Genomic DNA, 22,500 nt, shown 5'->3' on the forward strand with positions numbered 1-22,500 from the left:
GTGATTTAGTGTGTGAGTGGAATGTGAGTGAGTGATTTAGTGTGTGAGTGAGTGATTTAGTGTTGATTAAGTGTGTGAGAGTGTGTGTGTGTGTGTGTGTAAGTGAGTGTTATAGTGAGTGTTTGAGTGAGTGTGTGAGTGAGTGATTGAGGGAGTGAGTATGTGAGTGAGTGTGTGTGTGTGTGTGTGTGTGTGTGTGTGTGAGTGTGTGTGTGAGTGAGTATGTGAGTGTGTGAGGGAGTGAGTGTGTGTGTGAGTGAGTGTGTGAGTAAGTGAGTGAGTGTGTGAGTGAGTGTGTGAGGGAGTGAGTGTGTGAGTGAGCGAGTGCGTGAGGGAGTGAGTGTGTGAGTGAGCGAGTGCGTGAGGGAGTGAGTGTGTGAGTGAGCGAGTGTGTGAGTGAGCGAGTGTGTGTGTGAGGGAGTGAGTGTATGTGTGAGTGAGTGAGTGCGTGAGTGATTGAGTGTGTAATATTGAGTGTGTGAGTGAGTGAGTGAGTGTGTGAGTATGTGAGTATGTGAGTGAGTGAGTGAGTGAATGTGTGAGTAAGTGAGTGAGTGAGTGAGAGTGAGTGAGTGTGTGTGAGAGTGAGTGTGTGTGTGAGTGTGTGTGTGAGAGTGTGAGCGAGTGTGTGAGCGAGTGAGTGTGCGAGTGAGTGAGTGTGTGTGTGTGAGTGTGTGAGAGAGTGTGTGATTGAGTGTGTGTGTGAGTGAGTGAATGTTATAGTGAGTGTTTGAGTGAGTGTGTGAGTGTGTGAGTGAGTGTTTGAGAGAGTGTGAAAGTGATTGAGTGTGTGAGTGAGTGAGTGAGTGTGAGTGAGTGAGTGTGTAAGTGAGTGCGTGAGTGTGTGAGTGAGTGGGTGTCTGAGTGAGTGATTTAGTGTGTGAGTGTGTGAGTGATTTAGTGTGTGAGTGAGTGTGTGAGTGAGTGAGTGAGTGATTAAGTGTGTGAGTAGTGAGTGAGTGTGTGAGTAAGTGAGTGAGTGAGTGTGTGAGAGTGAGTGTGTGAGTAAGTGTGAGTGATTGAGTGTGTGAGTGAGTGATTGTGTGAGTGAGTGAGTGAGTGAGTGAGTGAGTGAGTGAGTGAGTGATTGAGTGTGTGAGTGAGTGAGTGTGTGAGTTAGTGAGTGAGTGTGTGTGTGAGTGTTTGAGTGTCTGAGTGTGTTTGTAAGTGAGTGTGTGTGTGGGAGTGTGTGTGTGAGTGAGTCAGTGAGTGAGTAAGTGTGTGTGTTAGAAAGTGAGTGAGTGTGAGTGAGTGAGCGAGTGAGAAAGTGAATGAGTAAGTGAGTGTGTGTGTGAGTGATTGTGTGTGTGTGTGTGAGTATGTGAGTGTGTGTGTGTGTGAGTGTGTGTGAGGGAGTGTGTGTGTGAGTGAGTGTGTGAGTGATTTAGTGTGTAAGTGGAATGTGTGTGAGTGTGAGTGTTTGTGTGTGAGTGTGTGAGTATGTGTGTGTGAGTAAGTGAGTGAGTGTGTGATTGAGTGAGTGAGTGTGTGATTGAGTGAGTGAGTGTGTGAGTAAGTGAGTGTGTGATTGAGTGTGTGAGTAAGTGAGTGAGTGTGTGATTGAGTGTGTGTGAGTAAGTGAGTGTGTGCGTGAGTGAGTGTGTGTGAGTGATTGAGTGTGTATTAGGCCATCCTTAAAAATATTTTGGTTTGCAGTAACAGTAAACATTTTTAAAAAAAGGGTCGGTAGGTAGGTCTATATTTTTTTTTCTTCAAATTTTAATACAAAAAAAAAGTACATTTTTGGTGATGGTGATTACGTAGGTATGAATTTAAACAAATTGGCATATCGTGACATCACTGACTGGGTCTTCAAGCCGTGCCTTCGGGCGTGTAAGCTAATTGCAGGCTATATAGACCACAAACAAATTGAAATATTTGTCAAAAACATGTTTATTGCATAAATTTCAGGTGCATTCTTTAAGAAAAGGGTCCAACCACCAGCTAGCTGTCATTGACTCAAAGCTGTCAACCCTCCCTTTTTTTCCGGGTTTCTCACGTATTTTAGCTCTTTTCCCGCTGTCTTCCCGTTTTAGTATTTTCCCGTGATATGTTTCTTATTTTTACGCTCGATTGTGTTAACTCAGAACACGCAACTATCTGTGTCTCTGAAGTGGCTTGCACTTCTTGCCAGACCAACGCATCTGGTGATATAGACTAGTGCATTTGAATATTAAAAAGCAAAAAGTTGTTTTTATGAATTCAATTAATTAAGTAGCTATAACCAGCTATTCAATCAAGAGCAGTGAGTGAGTCCTTATCTTTTGTTTGACAGACAGCAGTAAAGGCTACTGCCCCTTTAAGACCTAATACAGAGATATTCATCGTCTTTCTCAACTGTATAAAGTTCTCTTAAGGCATATACAGACTGTCTGATGGATACTCATCAAGATCGACATGTTGACATACTTTTTGTGAGAGTTTATCCGTTCAAACGCAAGACTTGAAAGAACTCAATATTTGTGTGCTGTGAGACGTGCGCGCGCTGCGCACAGAGACAGATCTTCTCTCACTGCAGAGGGTTCTCATTCGCGTCTTCTGGCGAATATACTGAGTGATGATGGCGAAAATGACTGGTCATACGGCAGCACTCGCATGCATTGAAGACAGTTTACAAAGATAGACCGTTTTGCCCACGTTTTCTTTTATTATCGCTGTTGTAGTGCACGTGTATCCATCGACAGAACCATACATAAAGCATTATTTTTCAAGTTACAACCAGTGCCGCCGCTCCCACCACGCGCTGGGGTCGAGCAGAACACACGCTACCCATAGCAAAGCGTTATGACAACGACATTTCAGACTGACAGAGACAAGATAAACGGCTTTTCCGCCATTTGTTACTGTTTTGTACACGTTGTTATATTAATTATAATTCAAAATCTGTTTTATTCGCCACAATATAGTAATGATAAATGTTGAGAGGGGCACTTTTGATTCATTTTCAAAAAGGGCCGGGGCTCAAAGCCCTCCCCTCTGCAGTGCACTTGCCTGGTGTGTGTAACGTCTCCATGGTCCTCCTGACTCCTGTCACACAATGCGGCGAAATCTCCGACAGGGCTTTAACAGTCTAACGTTACAGTGAATGAGAGTATGAGCCGAGCCGAAACCATGGCCGAAACGAACGCACGTGCAGGCCATAGTGTGACATCCGCTAACCATAGTGTAAACATAGATGACGTCACGGGTTTTTCTATAAACGAAAGAACGTAGCCTTCGTTTGTATGGCCCAGGCAATTAATACATTTATAATACTTACTAAAATATAATTCATATTATTTTATTACTGTTGTATTAGTTGTTTGAAAAGTAAAAAAAGAAATTGGTCGGTCTTAAAGCCAATTTACAACCGGCAAGTCGGTCGGACTAAAAGGGAAAAAAAATTAAAAATTGAGTCGGCCCTAAATTGACAGGGTCGGTCGGGTTACGGCAAACAAGAATATTTTTAAGGATGGCCTTATTGATTGTGTGAGTGAGTGAGTGAGTGAGTGAGTGAGTGTGCGAGTGAGTGAGTGAATGTGTGAGTAAGTGAGTGAGTGAGTGAGAGTGAGTGAGTGTGTGAGTGTGTGTGTGAGTGAGTGTGTGTGTGAGTGTGTGTGTGTGTGTGAGTGTGTGAGTGAGTGAGTGAGTGAGTGAGTGAGTGTGTAAGTGAGTGCGTGAGTGTGTGAGTGAGTGGGTGTCTGAGTGAGTGATTTAGTGTGTGAGTGATTTAGTGTGTGAGTGAGTGTGTGAGTGAGTGAGTGAGTGATTAAGTGTGTGAGTAGTGAGTGAGTGTGTGAGTAAGTGAGTGAGTGAGTGTGTGAGTGAGTGTGTGTGTGAGTGTGTGTGTGTGTGTGAGTGAGTGAGTGAGTGAGTGAGTGTGTAAGTGAGTGCGTGAGTGTGTGAGTGAGTGGGTGTCTGAGTGAGTGATTTAGTGTGTGAGTGATTTAGTGTGTGAGTGAGTGTGTGAGTGAGTGAGTGAGTGATTAAGTGTGTGAGTAGTGAGTGAGTGTGTGAGTAAGTGAGTGAGTGAGTGTGTGAGAGTGAGTGTGTGAGTAAGTGTATGAGTGATTGAGTGTGTGAGTGAGTGATTGTGTGAGTGAGTGAGTGAGTGAGTGAGTGTGTGAGTGATTGAGTGTGTGAGTGAGTGAGTGTGTGAGTGAGTGAGTGTGTGTGTGAGTGTTTGAGTGTCTGAGTGTGTTTGTAAGTGAGTGTGTGTGTGGGAGTGTGTGTGTGAGTGAGTCAATGAGTGAGTAAGTGTGTGTGTTAGAAAGTGAGTGAGTGTGAGTGAGTGAGCGAGTGAGAAAGTGAATGAGTAAGTGAGTGTGTGTGTGAGTGAGTGTGTGTGTGTGTGTGAGTATGTGAGTGTGTGTGTGTGAGTGAGTGTGTGATTTAGTGTGTAAGTGGAATGTGTGTGAGTGTGAGTGTTTGTGTGTGAGTGTGTGAGTATGTGTGTGTGAGTGTGTGTGAGTGAGTGTGTGAGTGTGTGAGTGAGTGAGTGAGTGAGTGTGTGAGTGAGTGTGTGTGTGTGAGTGAGTGAGTGTGTGTGTGAGTGAGTGTGTGAGTGAGTGTGTGAGTGAGTGTGTGAGTGAGTGAGTGAGTGAGTGAGTGTGTGAGTGAGTGAGTGTGTGAGTGAGTGTGTGAGTGAGTGTGTGAGTAAGTGAGTGAGTGTGTGATTGAGTGAGTGAGTGTGTGATTGAGTTTGTGAGTAAGTGAGTGTGTGATTGAGTGTGTGAGTGAGTGAGTGTGTGATTGAGTGTGTGAGTAAGTGAGTGTGTGCGTGAGTGAGTGTGTGTGAGTGATTGAGTGTGTATTATTGATTGTGTGAGTGAGTGAGTGAGTATGTGAGTAAGTGAGTGAGTGAGTGTGCGAGTGAGTGAGTGAATGTGTGAGTAAGTGAGTGAGTGAGTGAGAGTGAGTGTGTGTGTGAGTGAGTGAGTGTGAGTGTGTGATTTAGTGTGTGAATGTTTTAGTGTGTGAGTGGAATGTGAGTGAGTGTGTGATTGAGTGTGTGAGTGAGTGTGTGTGTGTGTGAGTGAGTGTGCGAGTGAGTGAGTGTTATAGTGGTGTTTGAGTGAGTGTGTGAGTGTGTGAGTGAGTGAGTGAGTGAGTGTGTGAGTGAGTGAGTGTGTGTGTGAGTGAGTGTGCGTGTGAGTGAGTGTGTGAGTGAGTGAGTGTTATAGTGAGTGTGAAAGTGATTGAGTGTGTGTGTGAGTGAGTGAGTGAGTGAGTGTGAGTGAGTGAGTGTGCATGTGAGTGAGTGTGTGTGTGAGTGAGTGAGTGTGTGTGAGTGAGTGTGAGTGAGTGAGTGAGTGTGCATGTGAGTGAGAGTGTGAGTCATTGAGTGTGTGATTGAGTGAGTGAGTGAGTGAATGTGCGAGTGAGTGAGTGAGTGATTGAGTGTGAGTGAGTAAGTGTGCGAGTGAGTGAGTGTGTGAGTGGGTATGTGAGTGAGTGTTTGAGTGAGTGTGTGAGTGAGTATGTGAGTGAGTGATTGAGTGTGAGTGAGTGAGTAAGTGTGCGAGTGAGTGAGTGTGTGAGTGATTTAGTGTGTGAGTGGAATGTGAGTGAGTGATTGAGTGTGAGTGAGTAAGTGTGCGAGTGAGTGAGTGTGTGAGTGATTTAGTGTGTGAGTGAGTATGTGAGTGAGTGATTGAGTGTGAGTGAGTGAGTGAGTAATTTAGTGTGTGATTGAGTGATTTAGTGTGTGATTAAGTGTGTGAGAGTGTGTGTGTGAGTGAGTGTGTGAGTGTTATAGTGAGTGTGTGAGTGTGTGTGTGAGTGAGTGAGTATGTGAGTGTGTGAGTGAGTGTGTGTGTGTGAGTGTGTAAGGGATGAGTGTGTGAGTAAGTGAGTGAGTGTGTGTGTGTGTGTGAGTGAGTGTGTGAGGGAGTAAGTGTGTGAGGGAGTGAGTGTGTGAGGGAGTGAGTGTGTGAGTGAGTAAGTGTGAGTGTGTGAGTGAGTGTGTGTGTGAGTGTGTAAGGGATGAGTGTGTGAGTAAGTGAGTGAGTGTGTGAGTGTGTGTGTGAGGGAGTAAGTGTGTGAGGGAGTGAGTGTGTGAGGGAGTGAGTGTGTGAGTGAGTAAGTGTGAGTGAGTGTGTGTGTGTGAGAGTGTGTGAGTGTGTGTGAGTGAGTGTGTGTGTGTGTGAGTGAGTGTGTGAGGGAGGGAGTGAGTGTGTGAGGGAGTGAGTGTGTGAGTAAGTGAGTGAGTGTTTGTGTGAGTGTGTGAGTGAGTGTGTGTGTGAGTGAGTGTGTGAGGGAGTAAGTGTGTTAGGGAGTGAGTGAGGGAGTAAGTGTGTGAGGGAGTGAGTGAGTGAGGGAGTGAGTGTGTGAGTGAGCGTGTGTGTGAGGGAGTGAGTGTGTGAGTGAGCGTGTGTGTGTGAGTGTGTGAGTGAGTGTGTGTGTGAGCGAGTGAGTGAGTGTGTGAGTGAGCGAGTGTGTGAGTGTGTGTTTGAGTGAGTGTGTGAGGGAGTGAGTGTGTGAGTGAGTGTGTGTGTGAGTGTGAGGTAGTGAGTGAGTGTGTGAGGGAGTGTGTGTGTGTGTATGTGTGTGTGAGTCTGTGAGTGAGTGTGTGAGTGAGTGTGTGAGTGAGTGTGTGTGAGAGTGAGTATGTGAGTGAGCGAGTGTGTGAGTGAGTGAGCGTGTGTGTGAGGGAGTGAGTGTGTGAGTGAGTGTGTGTGAGAGCGAGTGAGTGTGTGAGTGAGCGAGTGTGTGAGTGAGTGAGTGTGTGTTTGAGTGAGTGTGTGAGGGAGTGAGTGTGTGAGTGAGTGTGTGTGTGAGTGTGTGAGGTAGTGAGTGAGTGTGTGAGGGAGTGTGTGTGTGTGTATGTGTGTGTGAGTCTGTGAGTGAGTGTGTGTGTGAGCGTGTGTGAGAGTGAGTATGTGAGTGAGCGAGTGTGTGAGTGAGTGAGTGTGTGAGTGAGTGAGTGTGTGAGGGAGTGTGTGTGTGAGGGAGTGTGTGAGTGAGTGAGTGTGTGAGTGAGTGTGTGTGAGAGTGAGTATGTGAGTGAGCGAGTGTGTGAGTGAGTGAGTGTGTGAGGGAGTGTGTGTGTGAGGGAGTGTGTGAGGGAGTGTGTGAGTGAGTGTGTGTGAGTGTGTGAGGGAGTGTGTGAGTATGTGAGTGAGTGTGAGTGTGTGAGTGTGTGAGTGAGTGTGTGAGTGAGCGAGTGTGTGAGTGAGTGAGTGTGTGAGGGAGTGAGTGTGTGAGTGAGCGAGTGTGTGAGTGAGCGAGTGTGTGTGTGTGTGAGGGAGTGAGTGAGTGTGTGTTTTAGTGAGGGAGTGAGTGAGTGTGTGTGTAAAAGAGTGTGTGAGTGAGTGTTTGAGTGAGGGAGTGAGTGTGTGAGTGAGCGAGTGTGTGAGGGAGTGAGTGTGTGAGGGAGCGAGTGTGTGAGGGAGTGAGTGTGTGAGGGAGCGAGTGTGTGAGGGAGTGAGTGTGTGAGGGAGTGAGTGTGTGTGTGTGAGTACACATATATATTCAATTTTGTTAGATTACACTTGTCAAAAATCCAATAATGATAATAATTTAATTTATACAATTCAAATTCATTTTGTCATATTTAATGACCTAACTCATCTAGCTCCATAGGTCTTTTTAAAATCGTTATAATCACTAATTAATGATAATTACATATTACAAACCGTCAGTACATTTGTGATTGTGTGATTTATAAGCCTTTTGTAAAGTGGGGCCATGGGTAATGTCCTCATATTTCACCCTCTCCTGTAATACCTGTGTCATACCCATGGCATTATACACATTTGTGTCCTCATATGTCACAAAAACAAGCACACACACACACACACACACACACACACACAATATAAACCTGAAAACATGATGCTCAGTTCACGTGTCACATCAGCTGTCACTCAACACACACACACACACACACACACTGTAAACATGTGATGCTCAGGCCACATGTCACATCAACATTCACTCTACACACACACACACACACACACAGTAAACATTTGATGCTCAGGCCACATCAACTGTCACTCAACACACACACACACACACACACACACACAACAAACACACACTGTAAACATGTGATGCTCAGGCCACATGTCACATCAACTGTCACTCAACACACACACACACACACACACACACAATAAACATGTAAACATGTGAAGCTCAGGCCACATGTCACATCAACTGTCACTCAACACACACACACACACACACACACACACACACACACACACACACAACAAACACACACTGTAAACATGTGATGCTCAGGCCACATGTCACATCAACTGTCACTCAACACACACACACACACACACACACACACACACACACACACACACACACACAATAAACATGTAAACATGTGAAGCTCAGGCCACATGTCACATCAACTGTCACTCAACACTCACAGGCACGCGCGCGCGTCACTGACGCGCTTGAGCGGCTCGCGCGCGGCTCTGAGGCAGGAAGTTTTCTGGCTGAATCCGGATCAGTTATGAGCGCGTTCCGGACTGAACCGAATCCCCGCGGCACCGGAAGCGGATCGTACCTGTTTGCCGCGGTAGAAGAGCCTCTGCTGCTCGGGCTTGACGTTGAAGATGTCCCGGATCTTCACGCGCAGCGACTCGATCTTCGTGAGGCGCGACAGATCCTCCACCGTGCGCGTCTCCTTCCCGTCGATGGTCCGGATTTGAATCCACATCGCGCCGCGATCGACGAGCGTCAAACAGACCGAGCGAGAGCGGAAAAGTGCGTGTGTTTTGGGGGTGTCGGGGGCGTGTGTGCGCGCGAGCGAGCGCGCTCAGGGATCCATGCGCGCTCCTCTGCGGGGGAAACGCGCGTCTCGCAAACGGGGGTCACGCCAAATCTCGCGAGGCGATGGGAAATCTCGCGGAATGTAAATATGTGGGAAAATAAGAGCCTTTAAAGAGACAGTGACGCTTCCCGATAATAACACTCATCTCTGTACTGTTAAATTATAAAGTTATTATTATGGGAATCACTTTTATTTCATGTTTAATTTGTTGTGAAACAGCAAGGCCTATATATATATATATATATATATAGGTGTGTGTGAGTTAGTGAGTGTGTGTGTGAGAGAGAGAGAGTGAGAGTGTGTGGGTGAGTATAGGTGTGTGTGTGAGAGTGAGTGTGTGTGTGTGCAGGGGCGTAGCACCAAATTTTGGGCCCTGGGTACAAACCATCTTGCTGGGCCCCCGTACCATGTATCTGTATGTATAGAAAACTGACTTCTAAGGCCCCTCCCCTGCCTCGGGCCCTGGTTACTCAGTACCCTTTATCCCCCCAGTCCCACGCCCCTGTGTGTGTGTGAGAGAGAGAGTTAGTGAGAGTGTGTGTTAGTGAGTATAGGTGTGTGAGAGTGAGTGTGTGTGTGTGTGTGTGTGAGAGAGAGAGTTAGTGAAAGTGTGTGTTAGTGAGTATTCATTTTAAGATTCATTTCTAATTTTATGGGTTTTTCTATTGTTATACTTGCCCTACTGTTAGTATTACTTATTTTTCTTATTTTTTATTTTATTTTATTACTTTTATTTTTATTGTGTAAAAGGTTTTTGGTTTTGCCTTCAGTTAAACAGCAGTACTTTAATCTCTGATCAAAATATGTTAAATATTAGTTTTTGGAATATTCAGGGTCTATGCTCTAAAACATTTGGTTTGAAAAGCACAAACTCAGAATTCTTAAATAGCATCACAAATGTTGATATATTAATCCTAATAGAAACCTGGTGTAGATCCGATGTGTCCACTCAGTGTCCTGCAGGTTACTCTGAGATCATTCTGCCCTCCTGGAAAATTACCTCAGTCCATCGTGGCAGAGACTCTGGAGGATTAGTCATATGGATAAAGAATGATCTTGCCCCTTTTACATCTCCAGTACAGCAAGGCAAAAACCACATTTGGTTAAAATTGGATAAAAACCTTGGAATTTTGGATAAAGACCTCTTTATCTGTGGAATTTATATCCCTCCATCAGATTCTCCATATTACAACGAAGAGATATTTCACACTTTACAGGGAGAAATTCATCAATATCAAACCCAGGGGAAAATTCTCTTATGTGGAGATTTAAATGCCCGAACTGGTTTAGAACCAGACTACACTGATAATTCAGGAGATAAACATCTGTTCACACAAATGCCCCGAGACCTCTTCAATACCCTACCCAGAAGAAATAACCAGGATGCTGGAGTCAATAGACATGGGAAGGAGGTAGCCCATCTGTGTCAAACGTTAGGTCTTTATATCCTGAACGGTAGAATCAAAGAAGATTCCTGTGGTCACTTTACCTGTAGCACAAATCTCGGGAACAGTGTTGTAGATTATGCCTTATCCAATCTAAGCCCCTCCAATTTCAGTGCATTTACCGTCAACACTCAGTCTCCCCTGTCTGATCACAGCCAGATCAATGTTTCCATTAAAGGTGAAAACATCAGACCAAGAGAAATACATAAGCCAATCCCCCTATACAAACTCAACACATCCTATAGATGGACTCATAGCACTGCTGAATCATATATTAATGCATTAAAGTCAAACGAAATAGTCAATTCCTTAACAACGTTTAGTAATTCAATATATGATATTAACCGGCTGGGAATTAATTTAGCAATTAAACATATTAATGACATTTTTGAAAATATAGCAAAAAAAGCTAATTTAGATAAATTGACACCACACAAGCACAAAAAACACACTAAACATAAACCTTCTGAGAAATGGTTTGATCACGACTGTAAAAGAATTCGACGAGAGCTACGACTCATTTCAAATCAAAAACACAAAGATCCAGTCAACCCTGAGTTACGCTTCAAACACTCAGAGCTTCTGAAACAGTACAAAAACACACTGAGACAGAAGAAGCTGGATCATTATAACAACACGCTTCAAAAGATTGAACACACCGCTGATCAGGGCCAGTTCTGGAGCATGTGGAACAGGTTAAACTCTACAAAGCCACACGAACCAGCCATACAAGATGATCAGATTTGGAAAGATTATTTTGAGAACATCTATACCCATCAAACTGACCCTTTAAATAATCCCAACCAATTAAAAATCCTTGAAAAATTAAACGCTCTTGAGTCATGCATCAAAAACAACCAGAATCCCCTAGATTATCCAATAACCCAAGAGGAACTTCGTGGAAAACTGAAATCCCTCAAATCGAATAAATCCTGTGGCCCCGACAACATAAAAAATGAGATGCTTAAATACAGCTCTCCTGAACTTCAGAACGCTCTGCTTAAAGTTTTCAACCTGATTCTGAGTTCAGGGGTTTTTCCAGAGGTCTGGAATACAGGGCTCATCTCTCCCATCTTTAAAAGTGGAGACAAAACAGATCCTAATAACTACAGAGGAATCTGTGTAACCAGCAATTTGGGAAAAGTATTCTGTTCTATAATCAACTCCCGGATTTCAGCCTTCTTAAAGCAGCACAATGTCATCAGCAAATCTCAAATTGGCTTTCTCCCCAAACATCGAACCACTGATCATATTCACACACTACACACATTACTAAACCAACATGTACACCAAAAGAAGGAAGGAAAAATATTTGCTTGCTTCGTCGATTTCAGGAAGGCTTTTGATTCCATTTGGCATAAAGGATTGTTTTATAAAATCATTCAAAGTGGTATTGGGGGAAAAACATATGACTTGATAAAAAACATGTATAACAAAAATAAATGTGCAGTAAAAATTGGTCATCAAAGAACAGAATATTTTTCCCAACAGCGAGGGGTCAGACAGGGCTGCTGCCTCAGCCCAACTCTATTTAACATTTATATTAATGAATTGGCAGATCTATTGGACCAATCAGAGAGTCCAGGACTTCAACTGTTTGACACAGAAGTCAAATATTTACTGTATGCAGACGACTTACTAATTCTGTCTAAAACACCAGAAGGCCTCCAGAAAAACCTCGACATCTTAACTAAATACTGCCAGGACTGGTCCTTAGAAGTCAACTCCCAAAAAACTAAGATCATGATTTTTCAGAAGAAACCCAGAAATCTGGAACATAAACATATATTTACTGTAAACAACAGCACAATTCAACACACTTTACATTATAATTATCTTGGTCTGGTTCTAACACCCACTGGAAACTTTAAATTAGCAATTAAAACATTACTTGCAAAAGCCCGCAGAGCCCTGCACGCTATACGAATGAAATTATTTAAAATAGACATCCCCATTAGAATCTGGACAAAGATATTCGATAGCGTCATCCTGCCCATTGCACTGTACGGAAGTGAGGTCTGGGGCCCAGCGAGTAACTTCAGCCATAAGGTCTGGGACAAACACCCTGTAGAAGGCCTACATGTAGAGTTCTGTCGAAACATCCTCCACGTCCACAGAAACACACCGAACAACGCATGCAGGCCGGAGCTGGGCCGACTGCCCCTTAATCTAACCATTAAAAAAAGAGCCTTGAAGTTCTGGATCCACCTACACTCAAGCTCTAAAGATGATCTTCAGTTTAAAGCCCTACAAACCCAGAACAGTCATCTCTGTGTGATTGAGTGTGTGAGTGAGTGAGTGTGTGATTGAGTGTGTGAGTGTGTGAGTGAGTGTGTGTGTGATTGAGTGAGTGAGTGAGTGAGTGAGTGTGTGAGTGAGTGAGTGTGTGAGAGTGAGTGTGTGTGTGAGAGAGAGAGAGTTAGTGAGAGTGTGTTAGTGAGTATAGGTGTGTGAGAGTGAGTGTGTGTGTGAAAGAGAGTTAGTGAGAGTGTGTTAGTGAGTATAGGTGTGAGAGTGAGTGTGTGTGTGTGTGTGTGTGAGAGAGAGAGTTAGAGTGTGTTAGTGAGTATAGGTGTGTGAGAGTGAGTGTGTGTGTGAGAGAGAGAGAGTTAGTGAGAGTGTGTTAGTGAGTATAGGTGTGTGAGAGTGAGTGTGTGTGTGTGAGAGAGAGAGTTAGTGAGAGTGTGTTAGTGAGTATAGGTGTGTGAGAGTGAGTGTGTGTGTGTGAGAGAGAGAGTTAGTGAGAGTGTGTTAGTGAGTATAGGTGTGTGAGAGTGAGTGTGTGTGTGTGAGAGAGTTAGTGAGAGTGTGTTAGTGAGTATAGGTGTGTGAGAGTGAGTGTGTGTGTGTGAGAGAGAGAGTCAGTGAGAGTGTGTTAGTGAGTATAGGTGTGTGAGAGTGAGTGTGTGTGTGTGTGAGAGAGTTAGTGAGAGTGTGTTAGTGAGTATAGGTGTGTGAGAGTGAGTGTGTGTGTGTGTGTGTGTGAGAGAGAGAGTTAGTGAGAGTGTGTTAGTGAGTATAGGTGTGTGAGAGTGAGTGTGTGTGTGTGAGAGAGAGAGTTAGTGAGAGTGTGTTAGTGAGTATAGGTGTGTGAGAGTGAGTGTGTGTGTGTGTGTGAGAGAGAGAGTTAGTAAGAGTGTGTTAGTGAGTATAGGTGTGTGAGAGTGAGTGAGTGTGTGTGTGTGAGAGAGAGTTAGTGAGAGTGTGTTAGTGAGTATAGGTGTGAGAGTGAGTGTGTGTGTGTGAGAGAGAGAGTTAGTAAGAGTGTGTTAGTGAGTATAGGTGTGTGAGAGTGAGTGAGTGTGTGTGTGTGAGAGAGAGTTAGTGAGTGTGTGTGTGTGTGATGGTTGTTTGTGTGTGTGTGTGTGTGTGTGTGTGTGAGAGAGAGTGTGTGTGTGAGAGTATAGGTGTGTGAGAGTGAGTGTGTGTGAGTGAGTATAGGTGTGTGAGAGTGAGTGTGTGTGTGTGAGAGAGAGTTAGTGAGAGTGTGTGTGAGTAAGTGTGTGTGTGTGTGAGAGAGAGAGAGTTCGTGAGTGTGTGTGTGTGTGTGTGTGAGTGAGTATAGGTGTGAGAGTGAGTGTGTGTGTGTGTGTGAGAGAGAGAGTGTGTGTGAGTATACGTTTGTGAGAGTATAGGTGTGTGTAAGCTAGTGAGTGTGAGTTAGTATAAGTGTGTGTGTGTGAGTTAGTGAGAGTGAGCTTAATGAGTTAGTGTGAGTATAGGTGTCTGAGTTTCTGAGAGAGTGAAAGTGTATGTGTGTGTGTGTGTGCAAGTGAGTTAGTGAGAGAGACAGAGTGTGAGAGAATGTGTGAGTGTATAGGTGTGCGTGAGTTAGTGAGTGTGTGTGTGTGTATAGGTGTGTGAGTTAGTGAGTGTGTGTATAGGTGTGTGAGTTAGTGAGTGTGTTTGTGTATAGGTGTGTGAGTTAGTGAGTGAGTGTGAGTTAGTATAAGTGTGTGAAAATGTGAGAATAGGTGTGTGTGAGAGTAGGTGTCTGAGTTTGTGTGTTTCAGGAGCAGGTTGAGTTTAGGCCTCACAGATCTGAATTCTCGCGCCACCTAGTGTCCGGCAGTAGAAGTGTGTACAGTTGTTAAACCCCGAGCGTGTGTGTGTGTGTGTGTGTGTGTGTGTTCCTCAGTGTAAGAACAGTCAAATTGACATCATCGGAACGGGACGCCATTCCAGACCAGACTTTCCTCTTCAGATATTGATTAAAGATTACAGCCACGAACTCTTTTCACTCTGAGAGCAGTAATGTGTGCTAACAACGGTAAATAAGATCCAACTTAACATTGCTGCATCCCAATTCGCCTACTTATACTACGTCCTAAAAGTATGTACTCTTTTTGTGAAGAAGAAGTATATACTTTTGAGTGTGTAGCAGAAAAGTGCAAGCTTTGGGACTACTTCGCCATCTTTACCGGACTCTGTCGCTTAGTTACGTGCATCCCATAACCGTTTATCTGGCCTGTCAATCATCGTCAGATTCGTCACAGTTCAAATCCTCCACATTCAGTTTAATCTCCTACCGTATCGGAGAGAAATGTAGCCGCACACACACACACACACTCTCTCGCTCGCTGATCCGCCATGTGTGTGTCTTCAATGCAGAGACTCTCCTCATGTGTTCGCAGTTTAATAATAATGATGCATTTAAAAGTTAATGGCCAAACGTGTCATTACAAAAGTTCACAATGCTGCTGCAGGTGAAATATAATGTGGACAACACTGAATAAATATATTTTTGTCAGGTTAAATATTGATAGGGTCACTCAAACCCCTTTATCTAAACTTCTCTACATAACCGTCTGACTCACACATCCGCCATGTTTGTAGTTTTTCAACGCTTTTTATCCGTGTTTGTAGTTCTAATCAAATCCTCGTCCAACTCGCAATGGGTTGTGGGTAATATCAACCGTTAGAGTCAGAGTGCCCATCGAGCTATTCTTCGGATTCGGACCGGAAATAGTAACCCATCCGGGTATCTTTGGAGCACTTATTCAGCATACTACGATTTGGGACGTACTATTTTCGAGAACTATTTAGTATGGACAGTGTGCGAATTGAAACGCAGGGAGTGTTTTTGCTGCTGCTGGATCACTTCCTGCCCATCAAAGTCCTGTAGTGAAGACCAATCAGAGGCTGCAGAATCAATCACATGACTCCAACTGGACCAATCAGAGGCCGCAGAATCAATCACATGACACGTGTGGTCTTTAAATAAGGGTTTTATTATCACAGAAAGTAAATGTTTCACTACAGGGGCCTATCGCACAAAACTAGGATAAGGGATTAAGCCGAGATATCTGTGATCCTGGCTCAATTTATCCAATAATATAGTTATTTTTCATTATGATAAGTTGGTGTGTGTGTGTGTGTCTACGGTACATTTATACGAAAGGTGTCCTAAATTTGGCCTTCAGACGATAAGCTCACCAATATATCTCGGCTTAATCTCTTATCCTAGTTTTGTGCAATAGGCCCTGGGTCAAAGTTCAAAAACAACATGAAATAAACCATGAGAGGGAATGCAGTAACAGCCAGAACACAACGAAAGCACACACACACACACACACCTGATATACAAATCCAGAGACGACAGCGAGAGGTCAAGAGCCTTGAGTGTGTGGCTAACACACACACACACACATTCAGAGAGAGTGTCGGTCAATCTGACCATGAGCAGAATGATCATATCCAATCAGAAGCCAGAGCTGGCGTACCACATGACCTTTTATACATTCCAGAAAACAAAACATGGCATAAAGAAAAGCATGAGGAGGGTCGAGCGAGGTTTCAGCCAGAGGTCGTCCAGGGGTCAGCTAGTCTTCGTCCGAGGAGTCCCTGTCGAAGCTGTAGGCCATGAACAGGACGTCGGGTCGAGCGGAGATCAGCCAGGGGTCAGCGGAGGTCAGACTGTGGCTCGGCTTCACCATCTCAAAGCCCAGAAAGCTGAAGGTGCGAACCAGCTTAACTGAGGAGAGAGGACAGGTCAGCGTGTGAACACACACACACACTCTAGATCGTATCGTGAGTTCAGCATCGTGATATATATCGTATTGTGAGTTCAGCATCGTGATATATATCGTATTGTGAGTTCAGTATCGTGATATATATCGTATTGTGAGTTCAGCATCGTGATATATATCGTATCGTGAGTTCAGTATTGAGATACCTAGCGTATCGTGAGTTCAGTATTGTGATATATATCGTATTGTGAGTTCAGCATCGTGATATATATCGTATTGTGAGTTCAGTATTGTGATATATATCGTATCGTGAGTTCAGCATCGTGATATATATCGTATCGTGAGTTCAGTATTGAGATACCTAGCGTATCGTGAGTTCAGCATCGTGATATATATCGTATCGTGAGTTCAGCATCGAGATACCTATCGTATCGTGAGTTCAGCATCGTGATATATATCGAATCGTGAGTTCAGCATCGTGATATATATCGTATCGTGAGTTCAGTATCGTGATATATATAGTATCGTGAGTTCAGTATTGAGATACCTATCGTATCGTGAGTTCAGCATCGTGATATATATCGTATCGTGAGTTCAGTATTGAGATACCTATCGTATCGTGAGTTCAGCATCGTGATATATATATCGAATCGTGAGTTCAGGATCGTGATATATATCGAATCGTGAGTTCAGCATCGAGATACATATCGTATCGTGAGTTCAGCATCGTGATATATATCGTATCGTGAGTTCAGTATTGTGATATATATCGTATCGTGAGTTCAGCATCGAGATACATATCGAATCGTGAGTTCAGCATCGTGATATATATCGTATCGTGAGTTCAGTATTGTGATATATATCGTATCGTGAGTTCAGCATCGAGATACATATCGTATCGTGAGTTCAGCATCGTGATACATATCGTATCGTGAGTTCAGCATCGTGATACATATCGTATCGTGAGTTCAGTATTGTGATATATATCGTATCGTGAGTTCAGTATTGTGATATATATCGTATCGTGAGTTCAGTATTGTGATATATATCGTATCGTGAGTTCAGTATTGTGATATATATCGTATCGTGAGTTCAGTATCGTGATATATATCGTATTGTGAGTTCAGCATCGAGATACATATCGTATCGTGAGTTCAGCATCGTGATACATATCGTATCGTGAGTTCAGCATCGTGATACATATCGTATCGTGAGTTCAGCATCGTGATATATATCGAATCGTGAGTTCAGCATCGTGATATATATCGTATCGTGAGTTCAGCATCGAGATACCTATCGAATCGACACGAGTGTATAGTTACACCCCTAATATACACTCACACTCTCACACACACTCACGTACCACGATCGTCCCTGTTCTTATAGAAGCAGACGAACACTCTGAGCACCTTCAGATGTTCTTCAGCAAACTCCAGCAGAGAGATGAAGCTGAAAACACACACACACGTTATTTTAATCTAATTTATTATCAAAATATTTGCCTATATTTTTATATGTACTTAATATTTATACATAAAGTATTATATTAAATATATTTATTCAATATTTTTAAATCCGTTTAATTCCAATGTTTCCTTGGCGTTGCTATGGCTCTGTGTGCAGTTGCTAGGCGCTGACCTCTCCTTGCTGCCCTCGGGGAAGGGGTCAGAGGGCATCTCCACGAACAGGCCTTCCCCTCGGAGCGCCGCTTCCCATTGGACAATCCGGGATACGGTGGGCCGGCTCTGGAAGTGCAGTATCCGAGGGCAACCGGCCCCCGCTGGCTCTTCTGTCACAGTCAACTTCCTGTCCTGAAGAGAACAACACACTTAGAAACAGCTCCGGGTGTGTGTGTGTGTGTGAGTGAGTGAGAGAGTGAGTACCGAGTACAGCTGCCGAGCTGCGGATGAGTGATCCCTTGCTCCATTCCCTCGCCCACCTGGGATCTTCAGAGGTGGGTGAGGGGCATCAGGAACACCACAGAGGCCCTGGACCAGTGGTACTACTGCAGCACACGGACAGACTGAAGAGAGAGAGAGAGAGAGAGAGAGAGAGAGAGAGAGAGAGAGAGAGAGAGAGAGAGAGAGAGAGAGAGAGAGAGAGAGAGAGAGAGAGAGAGAGAGAGAGAGAGAGAATTACGAATCAAATTGTGAGTACTGTTAATAGTGTGGGGGTTGAGAAGCTCACTCCAGCAATCGCTGTTTGGATGAGAAATTACCATTACAATGCATTATTTTACAGCGCGTTTTTTGAAACAATTAGCATACAATTACACGTATTGGGGTGTACGAAAGTGATGATGATGTGGAGTACCATTCATTCACATTAATAATGGCATGACCATTTGTAAGATTCTTCTTCTTATTATTATGATTTTTTTATTATTATGATTTTTATTATTAATAATGCTTAGCTATTTAGAAGAATGTCTATTATTAGTTAAAAGAAGAAGAATGTCCTTTATTATTTTGTCAGTGTGAATTATTGTCAGTCCCAGAGCGTGCGCCGCTGCCGGGCCTAACCCTGAGCCGTCAGGTAAAGCGCACCGGCTCAGCTGGAGGAAAGCATGTGCGATATATACATACACATATCAAACGCTTAGGTAAAGTCACACAAATTAAACACTGAAGTCCATGCTGCACAAAAATAAACACTGAATTGTATAATTCCTATGTTGTACACCCCTATACTATACACCGTGATGAATTCTGTAAATGTTCTTAGTCATTTCTTTTTGTCATGGGTTCTTAGGTGTGAACACATTTATTATATTATAGAATTATATGGACTCCTTATATTTGGTTATTTAGTTTTCTTTTGGAGTCTCCAATGATCCTCGAAGCTTGCAGAAAATACGGTTTTGTGTACCGTTTACTTTGGTTATAGCGAATTATGACAAAATTAATGTTTAATAAGATAAACGGCGATAGTTAATTTCATAAGCATGCGATTACTAATAACAATACAGGTGCGATTGTGTTTCTATGTAGCTATTCTAATTCGTATTTATAATCTAAATGAGCACTTGTTTTTATATCATTTTAAAATATTTAGTTTTTTGTTCAATATACTTATTTAATATATATTTTTACTTACATTTTTATTTTCATTTTATAATCAAATGTTTATCATTACTATTAAGTTTATCATTTTAGAATATTCTATATTAAACTGAAATGCTGTATTCAATATATTCTTATTATTTAATATTTTTTTAAATGCATTTAAATCTACTTGTTATGCTTTATTAGATGAAAGTGATTTCTCACCGTTTATTTGATGTTATTGTATTGTCTGCACTCTGTATTATGAGCATTTACATCTCAAAACACTCAACGATTCAACGTTTGAGCGAATCGATTCAGTGATTCAATGACTCGTTCATGAACCGGCTCGAATCATTTGAAAGAATCGACTCCGACTCATTCAGGTCTCCTGTCTCCATCCTGGCGATTTAATCTCATGATTAATGCAGTAATTTTCCAGTGTAAATTATATAATTTGACTGGCGTCTTATTATTCAAATTTTTATGATTATATATAATATTTCTTTTATTATTATAATTTTTATATCATTTATGCAAATTTAAGAATTTACAATGAAAGATGAAGCACACATTAATAAGATTTGGGGGGAAATGTCCTTTATACAGTATAATATAATCACAAATATGCATTTTTAAGCTGATTAAATAAAACGTAACACCGATCAGTTAGATTTACAACATGTTCATTTCAAGCTGAAAAAAAAAAAAGAAGCTTTCTGGGTTTTTTTTAGGATGTTTTTATATTTTACGCACGTCTTGGCATTTTCATCCAGCGTTATGATGATGATAACCACATACATTTAGTCACATTATTAACACCATTAGCTTCTAGAACTTTTTTTTAATAAATAATGTTTACACTTTTATACTTATAAAAAATATATATTTTTAAATGTATTTTAAGCTCAGCTTTAGCAATTTTGATACTTTCATAACCAATTTTATTTTAGACACACTTATAAAAATCTTTATTTAATAAATGTGTCATATATATATATATATATATATATATATATATATATATATATATATATATATATATATATATATATATATATATATATATATATGAGACACACCTATTTATTAATTTCCATTTATTTAATGATATACACACATGTATTTATTCTTATTTATTTCTCCAGGGTTTTATTTTAAGGCAATTTTTTTGTGTTTTAAAAAATATATTGTAAAAATGAATATCAATGATACACCGTAAGAAATTTAGTTTTGCTCTTATTTTAAGAGCCGTAACTTTTTATATATATAAAATAATATTTTGCCATATCGCTTCCCAGGATTTGGCAAAAAAAACTGAGCTGTAAAAAAAAAAAAATTGTTTTTGGTTGCAAACACACATTTCTATTATGCCGTTTAATGCTCATTTGTTTGATGTTTCAGGCCACAAAATGACTAGTTAATAAAAATAAAATAAATGATTGTCAGCATGAATCTTTTCAAAACAAAATCACGTGCGTCATCATTTCCCATGCCTCCCAAATGGATCACATTACCCCAAATAAAGTTTCACAACATTAACAATGAACACTTCCGCAAAAATGATCATATGGTGACGTCAGCACAAGGTCACGTGGTTTGACGCAACAAAAATAAAAAAAAATAAAAAATATGGGTCATAAAGTCATAGCAAGGATGTTGCGCAACAGTACAATAAAATCAAGTACTTCCGGCCCTCGTGCCATCCCGATCATACGCAATCATAGGCATAAACGATCTAACTGAAATGTATAATACTGAAAAATAAATAAATACTCGCCGGCGCGATCAAAGGCCCGAGGGCGGTGACGTCACGATGCGTTAAAGAGCGAGGCCTTCGACGTCAACGATCACAACAAGACTTTTTAACGAAATTAACACAATAAGAGCGTCCGTCGTTCGCCAAACACACACACACACACATCGCAGTTACATCACATTGCGACCACAATGTGCATTTAAAGGACTGGATTTTATTAGGCCACACATTTACCTCAGACTGAGTTTATCATCTTAACACAACACTGACACGACAGGACGATAAATAGAGATGTTCTTTGATCTTTTAGACTCTTCACAGATATAGTTTATTGTGTGTTAAGTGGAGCAAACACAGTTTTTGAGCGTGAGGGGAAAACAGCTGCTAGCATTAGCATTAGCCCCCCGGGCCCTGTCAAGGAAATAACTCCCACTAAACCCGCTTTAAAACGCACATTAAAGCCAACAGGCCTCACTATCATGACTTTATAAAGTGCTGTGAGGATCTTCCATGTGTAACGTTAAACGGGCTGTTAAAGTCTGTCTCACCTGCCCATCATGTCATTAATACTGTTACTGAGCGCCTCCATGATGCTGCTGCTTTCACACTGTTTCTTTCCTTCTTTCTCACGGGCAAAGCAATGACTGTTTAGGATCCGCTGGAGGTTGGATTTTACCATCCGGCCTCGGGAGAGTTCACGCCGGCCTGTGTGCGCTCGTCTGCGGTCTGCAGTAAGTGAGGAGACCGGAGGCGGAGACGCGAACTAAACACACGCAGCGCTACTATGGCGAAGGCGAAGCTCATGAATATTCATGGTGACCACCCGGTCACGTGAGTGCTTATTATACAATACGCGGTGCTCTCAGCCAATCGGCTCAGTGTGTGAGCGTACGTCAGCTGGCGTCATTAATATTCATGAGTCACGCCTTCGCTATAGTACGCTCGGTCGTTGCGTTTGTTCAGAGAGTGGAAAATTACTGAGAGGAAGTGTGTGTAGTTTTGCGTTTGAGTGTTGATTGTGTTGTTGATGTCCTCACAGCGCGTTTGTGTTTGTGTGGCGCGTGTCACAGAGAAAGGGTTACGAGCGAAATAAAGACATACATTCATATACATCTCGAATAATATTATTTTACAACATAAAAACTGCAGTCATCATTTTACCTGAAAATAACCTGTTAGCAAACTCACACACACACATTAGCCTACATACATACACACACACACACACACACACACACACACACACACGCGAGCGTTTGTTTTTGTGACATATGGGGACATTACATAGGCGTTTATACTGTACAAACCGTATTTTCTACACACACTGCCCCAGAACCTACCCATCACACACACACACACACACAAACACTGCCCCTGAACCTACCCATCACACACACTCACACAAACACTGCCCCTGAACCTACCCATCACACACACACACACACACACACACACACAAACACTGCCCCTGAACCTACCCAACCCAACACACACACACACACACATA

At 42.4% G+C, this 22,500-nt stretch overlaps 2 protein-coding genes across 3 annotated transcripts in view; both read right to left on the minus strand.

Moving 5' to 3' along the window:
- Positions 1 to 8,835, minus strand: part of LOC137045827 (E3 ubiquitin-protein ligase UHRF2-like) — a 52,596-nt gene extending 43,761 nt beyond the window's left edge. The window contains exon 1 of one of the 2 annotated variants that reach the window (XM_067422750.1): positions 8,510 to 8,835. In XM_067422750.1, coding sequence (XP_067278851.1) covers positions 8,510 to 8,662 — 153 coding nt within the window. In that variant the 5' untranslated portion in view covers positions 8,663 to 8,835. Of the gene's footprint in view, positions 1 to 8,369; positions 8,393 to 8,509 lie in introns of those variants that run through there. The other variant, XM_067422751.1, reaches the window with a different exon arrangement.
- A 6,789-nt stretch (positions 8,836 to 15,624) lies between these two features.
- oaz1b (ornithine decarboxylase antizyme 1b) lies at positions 15,625 to 21,765 on the minus strand. Its single transcript, XM_067423842.1, is given in 6 exon segments — positions 15,625 to 16,195; positions 17,554 to 17,639; positions 17,829 to 18,001; positions 18,074 to 18,160; positions 18,162 to 18,213; positions 21,542 to 21,765. Coding segments are annotated over 6 exon segments (681 nt in total). The 5' UTR covers positions 21,673 to 21,765; the 3' UTR covers positions 15,625 to 16,043.
- Between the last annotated feature and the right edge of the window lie 735 nt (positions 21,766 to 22,500).

This window comes from Pseudorasbora parva, chromosome 18 (genome assembly GCF_024679245.1).
Source record: "Pseudorasbora parva isolate DD20220531a chromosome 18, ASM2467924v1, whole genome shotgun sequence".
NCBI classification, from domain to species: domain Eukaryota; kingdom Metazoa; phylum Chordata; class Actinopteri; order Cypriniformes; family Gobionidae; genus Pseudorasbora; species Pseudorasbora parva.